The sequence below is a fragment of the Porites lutea genome, chromosome 2, assembly GCF_958299795.1.
Source record: "Porites lutea chromosome 2, jaPorLute2.1, whole genome shotgun sequence".
NCBI classification, from domain to species: Eukaryota; Metazoa; Cnidaria; class Anthozoa; order Scleractinia; family Poritidae; genus Porites; species Porites lutea.
In genome coordinates, this window is record NC_133202.1 from 22,962,873 (window position 1) to 22,978,516 (window position 15,644).

Consider the following 15,644-nt stretch of genomic DNA (forward strand, 5'->3'; position numbering starts at 1 on the left):
TTTTTAACTCAGATTTTTTTCAAAACTCAGGGTTTTTTTAAAAAAAAAACTCAGATGTTTTCGAAACTCAGCTTTTTTTTTAAACTCAGATTTTTTTCAAAACTCAGGGTTTTTTTTAACTCAGATTTTCTGCTGACCACGATTGCTGGCTCAAAGAAAATGAACAAAATGGCGTTGATGATCAAAATGGTTGTTATCTGTTTTATGCTTCATGTCCCATGGGATTGTAATTATTAAGTCGGGTATTGCTTTTGGCGGAGTTTCTCTTTGGGTGAGCTCTATTAGTTGGGATACCAAATAATGACAATTCCGGTTTGGGATCAATTTGGCGACATAGTGGCCGTTTATTTCCTTTAAGCATATCAAGCTAGGAAAATCGAGATACTCAAGAAGATTATCCCAGCACAGGTGAGGGCACACCCGCCATCCGGGAGATGAAAGTGGAGCAAAAGGGGAGGGAACTGAAGGGATGGAAAAATGTTTTCCACCTTTCTTGTTGTAGTGAGGAGAGAGGCTTTGTGCCTCGCTTTCATGTCTTATAAACATACACATTATGTTCAGGATGGCAAGAACGCCCCCTCGCTGGTAGCTGGAGAAATGACACATTGATCAGTCACATTAAGCATAAAACTATTTATTTCTTTCAGAAATAAATTTCATTTCTGTTTCATTTTATGCCCGTCACGTGGAACGAGCATAATGATTTCGTACTTTCTTGTGACATCAGGGAATTCTGACCGTAATTCTTTGATTGAATGAATACTTCAAACCTGGAGTTCTAAGAAATCCTACGCTTCCTTCTTCTCGTACACGCAGTACAACTCAGTATTCGTCAGTTGAAAAGGGTACTTTTTTCAAAAGGGTTATGTAGGAGAAGAAATCATAGCCAGTCTAGGATTTCTGAGTAGTCTTGGTTGTTAGTTTTAGTTCTACTAGCTTTTCTGGTCAAAGGTCACGGCCCAAAGGGAATGGGCACGAACGGTACTCATAGGTCCCATGGAAGGTGCCATCCATACCCAATCCCACAACCTGTCAAGAGAGGTTGGCCATACCACTGGGGTCTACGTCCCCTACTCTTTTCGAGCAGTGGCGTGTGTTCTTTTACGTTCCACATGAACTGATCAGTGCCGGAAAGTGCTCTGAGACCGGACCTGCGGTTTTTCGTCCTCATCCGAGAAGACTAGAAAGTCTAACCATTCGCAGATGTCATTAAAAAGGCAGCACCTTTTTCTCATTTATTTAAATTTTTTGGTCCGGCCGGGGTTTGAACCAGCGACCTTCCGCTCCGCGGACCGGCGCTCTCTCAACTGAGCTTACCAGGCGGCGGTTAATCAATCAAGATTGAAGTAACATTCAATCAAAAAATTACGGTGACAATTCCCTGATGTCAAAGGAATGTTACGGAGGCATTATGCTCGCTCCACGTGAAAGGCACAAAATGAAATGGAAAACAGATAAAACCATTGATCATCAACACCATTTTGTTCATTTTCTTTGAACCAGCAATCGTGGTCAACAGGTATATGACATGCGCATTGTTTAAACTGGATTTTGAAGAAAAAACTCAGTTTTTTTTAAAAAAACCTGAGTTCTAAAAAAAAATCCCTGAGTTTTGAAAACATCTGAGTTTTTTTTAAAGAAATGTGAGTTAAAAAAAACCTGAGTTTTGAAAGAATCTGAGTTTTTAAAAAAAATTAATGGCAAAAGGAAAAACTTGGGCTTTAACAAAGGAAAATATTGTAGGTATGAAAATAGAACCGCAAACCAAAAATAATAAGTTTTACTATTCAAATTTCCCAAAATTAATAGCTGGGTTTTTATGTCCCTTATGAGCCACCACCCCGGAGAGCTCCATACCATTCCGTATAATTTTGTTATAAGGAATTTTATGGAGCTTTCGAGGAGACTTTTTTTAATTAGCTTAGGCGCGGCGGATTTTGTCACGTATGGTCAGCGCGAGGTGTTTCTCCCGACACCCATCTGTCAGGAAAATGTCATCATATGAAAGCAAAACAGACACGATCGCGTCGGCAGGCCGAAGCCGGCAAAAATAAAAGGCTTTTCTGCTTCCATTTCAGAGGTCAGTTTTGTTTCGATCTGGTCAAAAATCAGGTTTTTATAGGTTGTAGGTAATAAAATATTGTCTTATTCTGTTCTCAAGGACCGTTAGAAAACGAGACAAACGAGATAATTGACTAGAGAAAGAAGCGTGAAAACGCTTTTTTGGAAGAAAATATTTTTTAATTCCGCAGCGATTTTCCGAAATCGCGAAGCGCAATATATTCAGTTTCTTCCAAAGCCGTCATGATTAAGCAGTGTAATGCCATCACAACTAAATATGAATTTAGTTTGTATCGCAAAAGCCGCGAAAATAGGGCTGAAAAAAAAAATGGATGGGAAAAATTAATAAAATCACCAAGAAACCGTCTCGCGGGAGCTTTGACAAACAAACCGTTGGTACGGTTTATTTAACCTAACCTGGAAAAGGAGACGTCTGCACGCAGAATACATTTCATCCTACATGTAGTTGTGATTTCCAGAACGGAACGCGGAAGCCTCATTGCCGTAATATCTTCTTCATTACAGAAACCACAGCAGAATCGCCCTGCTCGCGTGCTAACTTTCCGCTCCAATATTATGACTATACAGTACCAGTGAATTGTTTCAAAATTTAAAGCGGCCGAAACTTATTTCCATCAGCGCGTAGTTAGTTAGCTAAGCAATAATAATGCACAGCACTGTAAATAACACGGTTCTAGAATATCTGACGGCTTCGCGTTTTGTTCGTCGCTGCATGCGATTTAATCGCTTATAACCTAACAGAAAATGTAAATGTACCTGAAGGAAATATCGTGTATTACCTTACCTTAACACTGCGATGTGTGTAATTTTGTCTTTTGCTATGGTTTTAGACAATACGACTTCTCCTGACTATCAATTGTGCGTCAAAACAAGGGCGATAATGAAATAGTCGAAGTGCCATGGTGTAGCACTTTAAGACAAAGTTTTAACTGGAAAACTTGTTACCATCTGATGTAATCCTGTATAGTCTATGTTTGTAAGCTCTGCCTAAAGAATCACTGGGTTACACTGAACCCATGGGTGTGCTACCTAAAGTGCAGCCTATGTTTGTTAGCTCTACCTAAAGAATCACTGGGTTACACTGCACCCATGGGTGTGCCACCTAAAGTGCAGCCTATGTTTGTTAGCTCTACCTAAAGAATCACTGGGTTACACTGCACCCATGGGTGTGCCACCTAAAGTGCAGCCTATGTTTGTTAGCTCTACCTAAAGAATCACTGGGTTACACTGCACCCATGGGTGTGCCACCTAAAGTGCAACCTATGTTTGTTAGCTCTGCCTAAAGAATCACTGGGTTACACTGCACCGATGGGTGTGCCACCTAAAGTGCAGCCTATGTTTGTTAGCTCTACCTAAAGAATCACTGGTTACACTGCACCCATGGGTGTGCCACCTAAAGTGCAACCTATGTTTGTTAGCTCTACCTAAAGAATCACTGGTTACACTGCACCCATGGGTGTGCCACCTAAAGTGCAGCCTATGTTTGTTAGCTCTACCTGAAGAATCACTGGGTTACACTGCACCCATGGGTGTGCCACCTAAAGTGCAGCCTATGTTTGTTAGCTCTGCCTAAAGAATCACTGGGTCACACTGCACCCATGGGCGTGCCACCTAAAGTGCAGCCTATGTTTGTTAGCTCTACCTAAAGAATCACTGGTTACACTGCACCCATGGGTGTGCCACCTAAAGTGCAGCCTATGTTTGTTAGCTCTACCTGAAGAATCACTGGGTTACACTGCACCCATGGGTGTGCCACCTAAAGTGCAGCCTATGTTTGTTAGCTCTACCTAAAGAATCACTGGGTTACACTGCACCCATGGGTGTGCCACCTAAAGTGCAGCCTATGTTTGTTAGCTCTACCTGAAGAATCACTGGGTTACACTGCACCCATGGGTGTGCCACCTAAAGTGCAGCCTATGTTTGTTAGCTCTACCTAAAGAATCACTGGGTTACACTGCACCCATGGGTGTGCCACCTAAAGTGCAAAAACTAATCAGCATAATTATAGCACACAAACATTGTCATCAAACTCCTGGCATGTAGCCTGAATAAGCCAAGCAAATATGAATAAAGCATATTACGAGAAATATTCGTCAAATGGTCTCGTTAAGTATAAGTAAAATTATACTTCACTTTGCGAAAGAAATTTATCGCTTGTATCCGTGTTACGCATCGAAAAAGTGAGGAGTCATCGCATGACATTAGGTAATAAGTCAGTAATACTCACGAGTTTCACGAATTCCAATTCCACGAATTTTTCGCCGAGTAACACATTTAAAACTTCAATTCTTACCTTACAGTGGTCGGTTCATTTACCTTACATTTGCCAACACTAATAAACATGAACAAAACGATGAAATCCGGCACTCTTCTTTCAGAAGTAGCGAGCCGCATGACGTAAAATCCACCGATATGCGCTGCATTCTCACTACAAATATAAACATTTGTCGTGAAGAAAATACGACGAGGAGGAAAAAATGCGAGATCTTCGCCTCGGCAATGTATTCCAGCTACCAAGCCGGCGTATCTCCAGAAGGTGGACTCGAAGTGGGACAAACCTTGTGATTTTTTTAGGAGCCCTTTGCGCGCAAACTAATTTATTCTGGCGCACCACAGGCATACCAATGTAAAATAACTCAATCAACAGGTATGGCAACCCAAATGCAGCTCAAGGTTTTATTTGGAAGGAAATCACATGGTCGCCCGGACTTTTAGAAAGAAAAAACAACAGCAAAGTCGTGTCTTTTTCGGCGTTATTTTTTTATGTTTACACTAACATGGGTAACAGAGGAGGAGCTAGAGCGAGTTAGTGAAAACAAAGGAGACGAATTTCGTGGGAAGAAAAACATGGAAATTCAAAGCGGCGGGGAGAAAATGAGAAACGCTAGCGGGCAGCAAGGCGAAAATGAGCGGCAGTGACAAATAAAAGAGAACATGAACACAGGAAACAAAATATTGGGTAAGCATATACAAAAATTCCTCCATAAAAATAATGTGTAACTAGGAATTTGGACGTTTTAGACCCTGTTTACATGGAGTGGGGGACCCCGGTCTAGTGGGGTAGGTTTCTTTTGTTTTGTGTCCGCCAGAGCGTGAAAACAAAAGAAACCAACCCCACTAGACCGGGGCTCCCCACTCCATGTAAACAGGCCCTTAGTCGTACAAAACAGCGTTGTAGTCGTGCAAAACAAAGGCAAGGGAAAGACAAAAAAGCGTGCTGAACGTGCAAATTTGTTTTTGCTAATTAGAAGGAAAAGTGTGCTGCACACGCAATTTGTTTTTTTGCTAATTAGATCTATTGGACTTGAAGCCATTTTCATTGTCGTCCTAGTTTAGCATTACACGATTTACTTTTTTTTGTTTACACGTATTATTAACGAGAGCTTCGCTTTTAGCCCTGGCTAAATCTATATATTATTATTATTATTATTGTGCAGCTCCTTTCCTTCTTGTCTACAACTACGGTTGTGCTCAATTTTGTGGTCCGTTTCAATAGGAAAATCACTATTATTATTATTATTATTATTATTATTATTATTATTGTTATTGTTGTTGTTGTTGTTGTTGTTGTTGTTATTACAGTCAAACCTCGTTAATACAGACACTGAAGGGACCGCAGAAAGTGTCCGTATTAACGGAGTGTCCTTATTAAGCAGGTCATGGTATCAAAACAAAAAAAACACCTTTTACTACAACAAAATACCAAAGAAATAAAAGAGGACATAAGCACCGTCAAATTAAACTTCCCTAACCTTCACAAAGCCGTCATTACGCGGCTTAATTGTACGAAAACACCTTAAAATCGTTCAGTAATAGTATTACCTTTAATCAAAACCCTTCTCTGCATAACAAGTCTGATGCCAAAAATTGACGCTGAAAATCATGCTATTTGGTGTATGGTAGCGCCGGGAATGTCGACATGCTGTCAACTTAAAGGATTTTTTACCTTCGGAAAGGAAAGGTCTATTACAGCACACAGTTGATAAAGAAATGTCCGCATTAGCGTGTCTGGCTTTCTATGAGAATTCGTTGATTGGGCAAGAAATGAGTGTCCGTTCTCCTCATTAACGAGTGCTCGTATTAAGCCGCTTGAATTTAGAGAAAATGTAAGGACTTCCGCAGGGACAAAGAAAATTGTCCTTAATAACGAGGTGTCCGTTTTTAGCGGGTGTCCGTAAAGCGGGGTTCGATTGTATTAAGTTTAAAGACCATGAAGTCATTTTTTAAGTGACGTCTTGGCCGCCGTCGCTGTCGCCGTTGCCGTCGAAGTATTTAAACCAAAACTAATAAGGGATTGAAACGTGTAACACATACGTTGTTTTGTCCAATGCTAGTAAATACTAATTTTCGCAGGTGCGATTATTTGGAAAGAGAAGAAAAAGATAACTGACCACTCAAACTTCATAAACTACGTGACGTAGTTTTACTCCAAGTTCCCGGACGCCCTATGAGTTTATGTTTGATCCGCGCCCTGTCTAGTATTCAATATTGTTTCTTTAAACCAGCAAAATAAAAATGAAAACTAGCTCACCAGACGCCTCAAATTTGAGTCCTGTGATCTCCAACTTGTCTGTAAGTTCATCTTCAATGTAGCTGTTTTTGTCTCTATTAGCTAAACATAGCGTAAAATTCACAAGGGTGTCTCCTTTTTCGTTCGTGACCTGGAGTTTTGATACTTCCACTTCTTCGTATTTACTCTGCAAAAAAAGTCGAGTTGAGAACCCCCCAAAAATTGAGTAAAACGTTGCATCCACAATGCATCCACACCAAATAGTAAGTAAACTGAAGCTTCAATATTGAGTAGAGTGTACTCGACAGTATGAGTAAAAGTAACTCATCTGTGAGTGAAACAACTCAACACTTGAGTAAGTTTAACTCATAATACAGAGTCAATGCATAAATCGCAGTGCATCCACAATGACGCCTTATTTTGAGTAAATTGTCATCTTACTCAATGTTTGAGTAAATTGTACTTTTCATAATGAGTAAAATCACTCGAGGAAATGTCATCAACAATACTCTTTATTTTGAGCAAATGCCACCCTGAAGAAAGAGTACATGAAACTTTCAGATAAGGCTGTCCTAATTACCTATGGCAACTAGTTTGATACTCTTTTGTTGCCATTCAATAAAAGCCTCACCAGCCTGATACAACAGATAAGAGAAATCGTTTTGATTTGTTGGTTTTGGAAATGACGTTAGCGGGGCTGAGTTTGATATACACCAACGCTAGCCTGCGTAGCTGGCGGTATTGTGTAGTAGTCGAGTGAGATTTGGCGGCGGAGCCGTTGTAATATGGTCGAGTGAGATTTGACGGCGGAGCCGTCACGAGCGGCGAAGCCGCGAGAAATACCGCCTGCCAGAGAACCATGATTTTTCGAATGCCGCCCACTTTTGTCGCGTTAGCTGATCCCAATTAAAATCAGCCAATCAAAGAGAAACCAGTTTAGAAATAAGCGTTGACAGGCTAAACACGACTCCTAAGCTCGTGACAATGTGAAACGTGACCTTGTGAGTTTGCTTGAACAGAGGTTTTTTTTTATTTTCTCGGCTCTCGCTCGAAGGTTACTAGCACTACACAGTGCATGTATCATTCTAAACTTTGACTGAGTAAATCTTTTTTTGCAACACTAGGCTTAACATTAAAAGGTCATGAAGCTGGTTTGTTACATACATACTGAGTAACCATTTCCGGTGGTTTATTCTTCTGTAGGTGTTCCTGATAGGATTTGATCTCAGATGCAGTTGTAAAGTGTTTTAATTTTCTTTGACCTTTGTTTCTTACGGCTAAATTAAGACAATTCCAGCGCTGTGAAGTTTAAAGACGCCATTTCGGCAATTTGGTCATCAATTATGCTCTTTCTAAAGCGGAAATCACAATCACTTTACATGTACGTCTTCTCCGGTTTGCCATCTGCTCCCTAAATTGGGAAATATACGCAAAGGCTCATCTAACATGATTGACATATGTATGGCCCTCGACCAATCCGTTTCCCCGCACACTGGTGTGCGGACCATTCAAAATACCGGGGTTTTCTGGCAGGCGGTATTTCAACCGCCTCGTCCCTACTCCTTTTTTTTGGAACACGGCTCCGCCGCCAAAACTGTAATCTCGCACCCACACAATACCGCCAGCTACGCAGGCTACACCAACGCTTATATAAATAATATTTCTTAGTCCTAAAACCGTCATTAAAAACTTACCCCTTAAAACCCTAAGACCAAAAGTTGAATTCTCATTTGTTGCCTCTATTCATTTCCTACCGAAATTTATTTGGTGCCATGGTGACAAAAACAATTTAGTAGATTCGATGCGCCCCAGAGCTGTCACAGTGATACTGGACACAACAATGTCTAAGAATGTGATCTTAAATTTTGGTTGAATAAGAGGTCCATCCAAGAGTCAGGACCAGTATCCTCGGCGGATGGACAGCTTTTTTAGAAACTGCTATATGGAATGAACATTTAAACTGAAACTCTAGAAATTGTTGCATTGAATGTACCGGCTTTTATCTCTCAAAGATAAAAATTAAACCTAAAAAGGCACAGTTATACTGAAGTCCTTGAAAACTTTATTTTTCTGTAAAAAAATGGAATCACTAAACTCTCGAGCTCCTCCACTAGTTCATAACGTATCGGTTGTTGTATTTTCGTGAGCTGAAACTTTCTATCACTCAAAAAAACCTATTTTGATTTGTTCCTTTCTGTTACATGTAAAAAAAGACACTCATGCTGATCAGTAACAATCAAAATCACTTCTCAGGTTTCTAGGAGCCAAAATACTAACAGCAGGAAGGATGTCATTACGGGAACCTTTTTGGTAACTTGTAAGACAAAATATCTTAGGCTTTGTTTACCCCATACTAGATCTAGCTTCCGCGAATTGGTTTCAGTAGCGGATCCAGGGGACACAAATTTGGAGTACTGAGAAAGAGAAAGACAGAGAAAAAGAGAAAGTAGGGCGAACAACATTAAATTTTGTAGCGGCGGTGAGAAAATGCTAACGGCCACCGGGGTGAAAATGAGCGACAGTGAAACAAAAATAGTGAATAAGGACACACACGTACGACATTTTCTCCGTAAAACGCGCTAGGTGTAACCAAGAAGTTTCTCGAAGTTTCACGTTTATAGTTGTAGACATGAAAAACAACGGCAAAGAAATGTACAAAAAAGTGTGCCGCACGTGCAAAGTTGCTTTTTTGCTAATTAGCCCTATTGTTTTTTCACCGTTCTCGTTGCCTTACACGATTATATATTTTGTTTGAGCAAACTATAAATATTATCGAGAGCTTCGCTTTTAGCCCTGGCTAAATCTATATATTATATATCAGTTAAGCCTTATATTGTAACTGTTTTGAAAATGCCTGGAAAATGTCGTCTCAATCGCCTGGTCGGAAGCGATTATAAATAATAAAAAAAGAACAAGGAAAAAACACATAAACAAAAACGAAAAGTTTATAAGAATACTCACCAAAGCTGCTTTCAATTCATTTTTTGTGTCAGTGACGAACTGTGTATTGTTTACGTACGAGTCATTCCATGGTTTCTTCCAAACAAAGGTTACTTTGCCACATGCTGGGAACAGATAAATATGTAATGCCGATAACTTTAGTGGTAGACAAGGAGCATGCATCAGGAGTCCCTTGTTCGCAAGTAGGATAAAGCTTTCCCCACTATATAAATTACTATCCACTGGAAAATTGTTTTGGAGGCTAATTGCATTATCCACTGGCTGGATAGAGAGTTCCCGTGAAAGAGTAATAAAAGGATAATGATGATATTGTTGTTGATGATGATGGTGGTGGTGGTGGTGGTGGTGGTGATGATGATGATGATGATGATAGTAACTGTGATCATGATGATGATGGTGGTGATGGTAATGGTGATAATGATGATGATGTTTTTTCGTTTGGCACAGGTTCAGAATATAAACGGATCTCTTTTCCTGCATATCACCATTTTTCTTTTAAACTGATGAAAATTAACAGGACAAAAAGTGTTCGGTACAAACAAACACCAATTGTTTTTGCACGTTATTCGTCATCGGTTCAGTCCCGGAGATTATAAATATTTCTACGTTTCTGATTGGCTTAAATTCCCTGGCATATTACCGTGGGATGCCTGTGGCACTCCCACGGTAAAAATCCGGTTCGGTTGTACCCAAAATTGCAAAGCCAGCCAATAGGACTGCCTAAAATCTTTATCGATTATCTCTTCTTCCAAGCCGACCAATCAGATTGTACAAAATCTGTATCGATTTTTAATCGATTTGCTTCCTCTGAAGAAAGTCGAAATCAGAACGTTCCTCGCTAAATTTGTCGCCCTTGAGTTTTTCCACGCGTGGTTTAGGATGGCTTGTTAACCAGCGAAATCCTTCGAGATACCGGCAAGTCACGAAAGGCGACCTAAGCCAAATTATTTCTTCTCTTCATGATTTTTTTTTATTTAGGTCTAGCTTTTTCATAAGGTTTTAGTAGCGTCTGGTCGCGGGTCGTGATTTCCGATCGGGGTTCGCCAGTTTTTGCCGAGCACAGCTAGAGTTCAGTTTTTTTCCTTTTTTATCGAAAATACCTTGACGATGGGAGGTTAAATCGCGTAAATTTCAACTCGTACCCTTGACGATTGACGGTGAAATCGCGAAAATATTGTCCTCCTCGATCGACGACTCGCTTTTAGTATGGATTGGACTTCTGGATGGGACACGGATCAGGACCTTAGTAAACTTATTTTTCCTTGGGATCAGGGATAATCATTGGAACTATGTTAATTTTGAGACCTTGGAAACACATTGCAATTAATTTTTAACCGTATCAAGAGCATCTTGGAATATTAAACTTTCATCTTGGATTAAAACATTGGAACTTTATCGAACTTTGTAACCCTGGGTTCGACCCTGGATAAAGCAAGCGGATGTTTTGCTTTGTTTTGTTCCATTAACCTAAAACTACAATGTTTATTTCTCTTTGAAAAAGTTGCCTGTGGCTACTTACTACCAAGATATGACCTATCTTTATACATAATAGTTCCTGTTCAGGTTAATCAGAGAGCATTATGCGCATGTTTTCCATTACTTGTTGCCGTTAACATTCCAATTTAAGTTACACGGGTAAACCTTGTTTTGATGCAAAATAACTTCTTTTTCTTATCCAAATCGTGCTACGAAAATAACTACATCGCGATAGATCAAAACAAGATCAACTCCATCCTTGCGACCACTGACAACTATAAATTTAGCTTGCGTAGCATGTGTCGAAAGTGGTAGGGGATAGGAAGGAAGTAAAAAGGGGATGTGGATTAGGAAGAAATAGTAGACTGCGTGCTCATAACATGACACATCTTTCCGGTTTCCCTAATTTTTCCAAATTCAGATAGAACGCCATTATGCTTCCATGGACCAACGCATCCCACGGAAACGACTTTAGGCGTCTTGTTTTCTTAACGACCGCTCTTTCACCAAACTTGGAAGATGTTTGCTGATACCAGTACGAATGACGTCACTTATATCGACAGAAAAAAGGGACAGCGGCGGACGCGGTGGCTCAGCTCTTTTGGCAAAGCTGGAGAAAATGGCAAAATATTTTTCTCGTTAAGCCCAGAACAGCCAAACCACAGGCCACCCAAGCTCGATGCATAAATTACCGCGAGTTTCGATACCGTTTTGCATATTACGAACGATTTTAAGACTTAGTATGAGAAATTCAATATAGTTGTTACAATCAAGGCAGGTCAAGCGAACTCTCCCAAGATTCAATTAATGAATTGATTATTTGAAAAATGAATCCGTTAGTCTTTCCGGTAACTAGTGTTAAATTTAAATCGGCATTCCTGCATGCGTAATGAGCAGTGAATATTTTTCGAGAACTTCTCTGTATTTGGTCAGATTGAAAATCTTTGAATGGGTTAAATTTCATAGAGGACATTTCATTAATGTAATCTTGGGGGGGAGGCGGGGTACGCTTGACTTGGCTTGACTGTAAAGCGTAGAAATATACGCGTAAATATAGAAATATATTTTACTTACGTACACTTGGGCCTGCCTTGCTTTGCTTTATGTAGGAAGACAATACCGAACAAACAATGAGCCGCAATACCGTTAAAATGGCCATGAATTGATCCCAGGTTACACAGAAAAAGCAACAACATGTCCAAGTTTACGTAAGTAAAATATATTTCTATATTTATGCCTATATTACAACGATTTTAAACAACTATATTGAATTTATCATACAAAGTCTTTAAATCGTTGGTAATATGCAAGAACTCGAGGTAATATCCAGAACTCGCGGTAATTTTTGCGCCGAATTGGGCCACCTGTGGCCAAACTATTGCCTAAAAACATAGGAAGAATAGCAAAAATAACAGTCGACGGATGACAAATGCTATGAAGGCGGCAACGTTTAAAACATAGATCGAGGTGAGCGTGTTTTTAAGTTTAAAATATTTTGAAAGAATAATAAGGCAATTATTGGACTTGGCTTTCGCTTGATCTGACTCAGCTTTATGCTATAATAACTAATTATTGCTTCTGTTTCCTTACTGGGTTTCTGAGGAGGCTTAGTCGTAGACACCCCAGTGGGAGCCAGAGGGCTAGTCGCAGACGATGTACCATCAGTTGCTGGTGCAGCCACTGTTGAGCTTCTTGGCTGGGTTGTTGCTGCTAAAGTTGTGTTCGGGGTTGTTACAGTTGTTGACGAGATTGAAGATGATGCGGGTGTAACTGATGGCGATGTTTGCGATGATACGTTGGAAGATGCCTGGACAAAAACAGAAACTGATGGCATTGATGTTTGCAATAATACGGAGGTAGAAGCGAAGACAGAAACATCTGTTAAAGGTAAGGCAGAAGACTGTTAATTATCACATACAAAAGTTAATAAGACGTTACAATGCGCTGTAGCCTGCGTAGCAAGCGTTTCCGCACGGGTTCCTCGAGCAAGTTGGGACGAGAGCAAAAAACAGGAATGCTCTAACTTTCGCGAAGTAACTCGAATGGAAACGCTTGCTACGCAGACTACCTTTTTTTTGCTCTCGCTCTAACTTTCGCGCAATAACTCAATTGGAAACGCTTGCTACGCAGGCTAAATGCGCTGAAATAATTAATGATGGCGTTGGAACTGAAATGGGCTTATTTTAATGAGCCTGTCTGGCTCGCTTTATAGAGGTGACTCTATCCTAGTACACCAAGCGGGCCATCCCGGGGCCACCATGTTGACAGCAGCCTCCCACGCAGACGTTCTTAGGGGTTCGTCACCCGTTCTTACTCTAAGTTAGTGGGGCAGGAATGCGTGACGAACCCCTAAAAACGACTGTGTGGTAGGCTATGTTGACAGAGACACTGGACGTAGTGAGCATGCATAAGCATTGTTTTACCCGCTGTCCTGTTGCTAGTTGGTTCGCCGGCTGGTCCGCAGAGCGGCGAAAAACATGGAAAATTTCTTGCCCGTTTACTAGTGACCGGCCGGGAGTGCGGCTTAAACTATGCTGGCTCGGTTGTCAAGTCGTCACTCTGTCTTTTGTTGTGTCTCCTTAAATTTAATTTGCTGAGATCTCGACAAATCGAGCCAGCCTTGCAAACGGGGCCAACATCGCCTCGAGACAAAATTTGAGACCACTAATTTATTCCTTGCTCTCCCTGCCCGGAACTTGGAACGAGTTTTTAAAGCGAATACGTGTGCCTCATATAATTTCTCATCATAACAACAGCCATGCTAATAATTTTTCATTTCAGAATAGGCCTACTAGGTCACCCTTTACGATGGGCAAATCAGAAATGTTGTCGGACATATATTGGGTTGATATTTTTAATTATTAAAGTTTTATTAAATTCGTGGCGAATGGGCTAGCGTCGACGAACACAGCCGTCTATCAGGCCTAGGGGCACCCAACGACTGTTTTTCTTTAAAGTAGCTTTTCGGAGAAGTAAATATTGCCCAGAATTGACTATTTTTTGAGGACGGCTAAAATTTCTAGAGGATTTTAGATGAGTTAAATTAAATTTCTATGGGTTAAATTTCATAGAAGACATTTACGTCAAATTCAAATTCTCGTAACTGAAAATGTCAAGTTTTCGTAACTGAATCGCGTGTGAATTCACGGTTCATTACGCAAGAAAGAATGCAGACATGAATCTGAAATCTACAACTACCAACGGATTCAACTTTCGAATAATAAATTCATTAATGTAATCTTGGGGGGTGCGATTGACTTGGGTTGACTGTAATTCTTAAATTCAATAAATTCGAAGACAAGTTCTAGCTTTTTAAAATGATAGCAAATAGCTTGACAAAGTCCAGCCCTGTCCACCTGCTTCACACGTGATCATTCGCCTGACGCACGCAACAATCGGATCGGCATTCGCCTCAGACGAGCTTCCGCGTTCATATGACTCAAAAATTTTAGCGAAAGTGGAGTTTTTATTCTATATAATCCTTACCGTCTATAATTTTACCAAAAATTCATTCTTGATTTAATTAAAAGCTCAATGTCCTGGGTAATTTGACATCAAGTGTACCAACGTTCTGAGCTGAACGTATAATTAAAATTTATGTCAGTCAGTAGCACAGCTCACGATTGGAAATGAAAACGAATGTTTTTCAATCTTCAGCGTGCTTTGGTTTTAGTGAAAGGCCGGTATCGAGTTGACAAGCCCCGACTGAGTTTGAAGGTGACTATGGAGACATGTACACGTTCTCTGTCTAACAGAGCAATTAAACCTGACAAGTCTGACAGTCTCGCGGTGAAGAGGACACAAAAATAACACGAGCTTCGATCCCTCTATCTTTCTTTTCTAAATAAAAAACTATTTCGTCTTCAAAGGGGATTCTTCTGTATGGTAGTTGATCCGAGAACAGTTTTTTTCGTTAAAACGTCGTTTTCTCCAACCGAAATATAGAATTGTTTTCACTGTTAATAAGATAAACAAGTGGTAAGAATAAAGACAAACAGGTTTGAACCCAGACAACCGTGCAAGCACGTCCGTGTTTTTTGGTATTCCGCTTCGCACAAAAAAAAGAACCGGTTCATTCAAACCGACTTCATACATGAATCACTGCTTTTATAAATTTCTGTTTTGAGACAACTCCCAAACCCGTGATAATCTCAAAGTTCATTTCTGTAAATACGCGCGTTCGGATTAACCTTACGATATGGAAATATAAAAACAGTCAGATTTCGGGTTTTTCTGCAAATAAAGATCGTGCATTCTATAACCCTTCTTGTTGTCGACAAAATGTTTCATTAAAATAGTCATTGGTGCGTATTGTTCCTATTTTGGAGTGAAGAAAGAGTTTTATGAGCATGCTATAGAAAAAATATATAGTGCTTGGAGCTTGCACTTGAAGCTACTAGTCAGTAGCGATTACCTTGTACATCTAGTCTCACCTTGTGAAATAAAAGCTACCACCAAAGTTATAGCAATAATTGGTCGAGGGAACATGTCTTCGTGAGAAATTGCTACAAAGCAAAGCGTTCAAACGCGGAAGCAAATCTCAAACCACAGCTTTTAATGCCCCGAAGAGTCCAAACTGAAACTTAACCTAACGACTAATGTATGTTTTGCATCG

The 15,644-nt window shown here is 40.2% G+C and overlaps 1 protein-coding gene across 1 annotated transcript in view; it reads right to left on the reverse strand.

Moving 5' to 3' along the window:
- Positions 1-15,644, reverse strand: part of LOC140928045 (uncharacterized) — a 21,596-nt gene extending 5,952 nt beyond the window's left edge. The window contains exons 1-4 of the mRNA XM_073377766.1: positions 15,463-15,644; positions 12,620-12,907; positions 9,554-9,657; positions 6,614-6,779 (exon numbers count right to left, since the gene is read on the reverse strand). Of these exons, the coding sequence (XP_073233867.1) occupies positions 6,614-6,779; positions 9,554-9,657; positions 12,620-12,907; positions 15,463-15,517 (613 nt within the window). The 5' untranslated portion in view covers positions 15,518-15,644. The remainder of the gene's footprint in view (positions 1-6,613; positions 6,780-9,553; positions 9,658-12,619; positions 12,908-15,462) is intronic.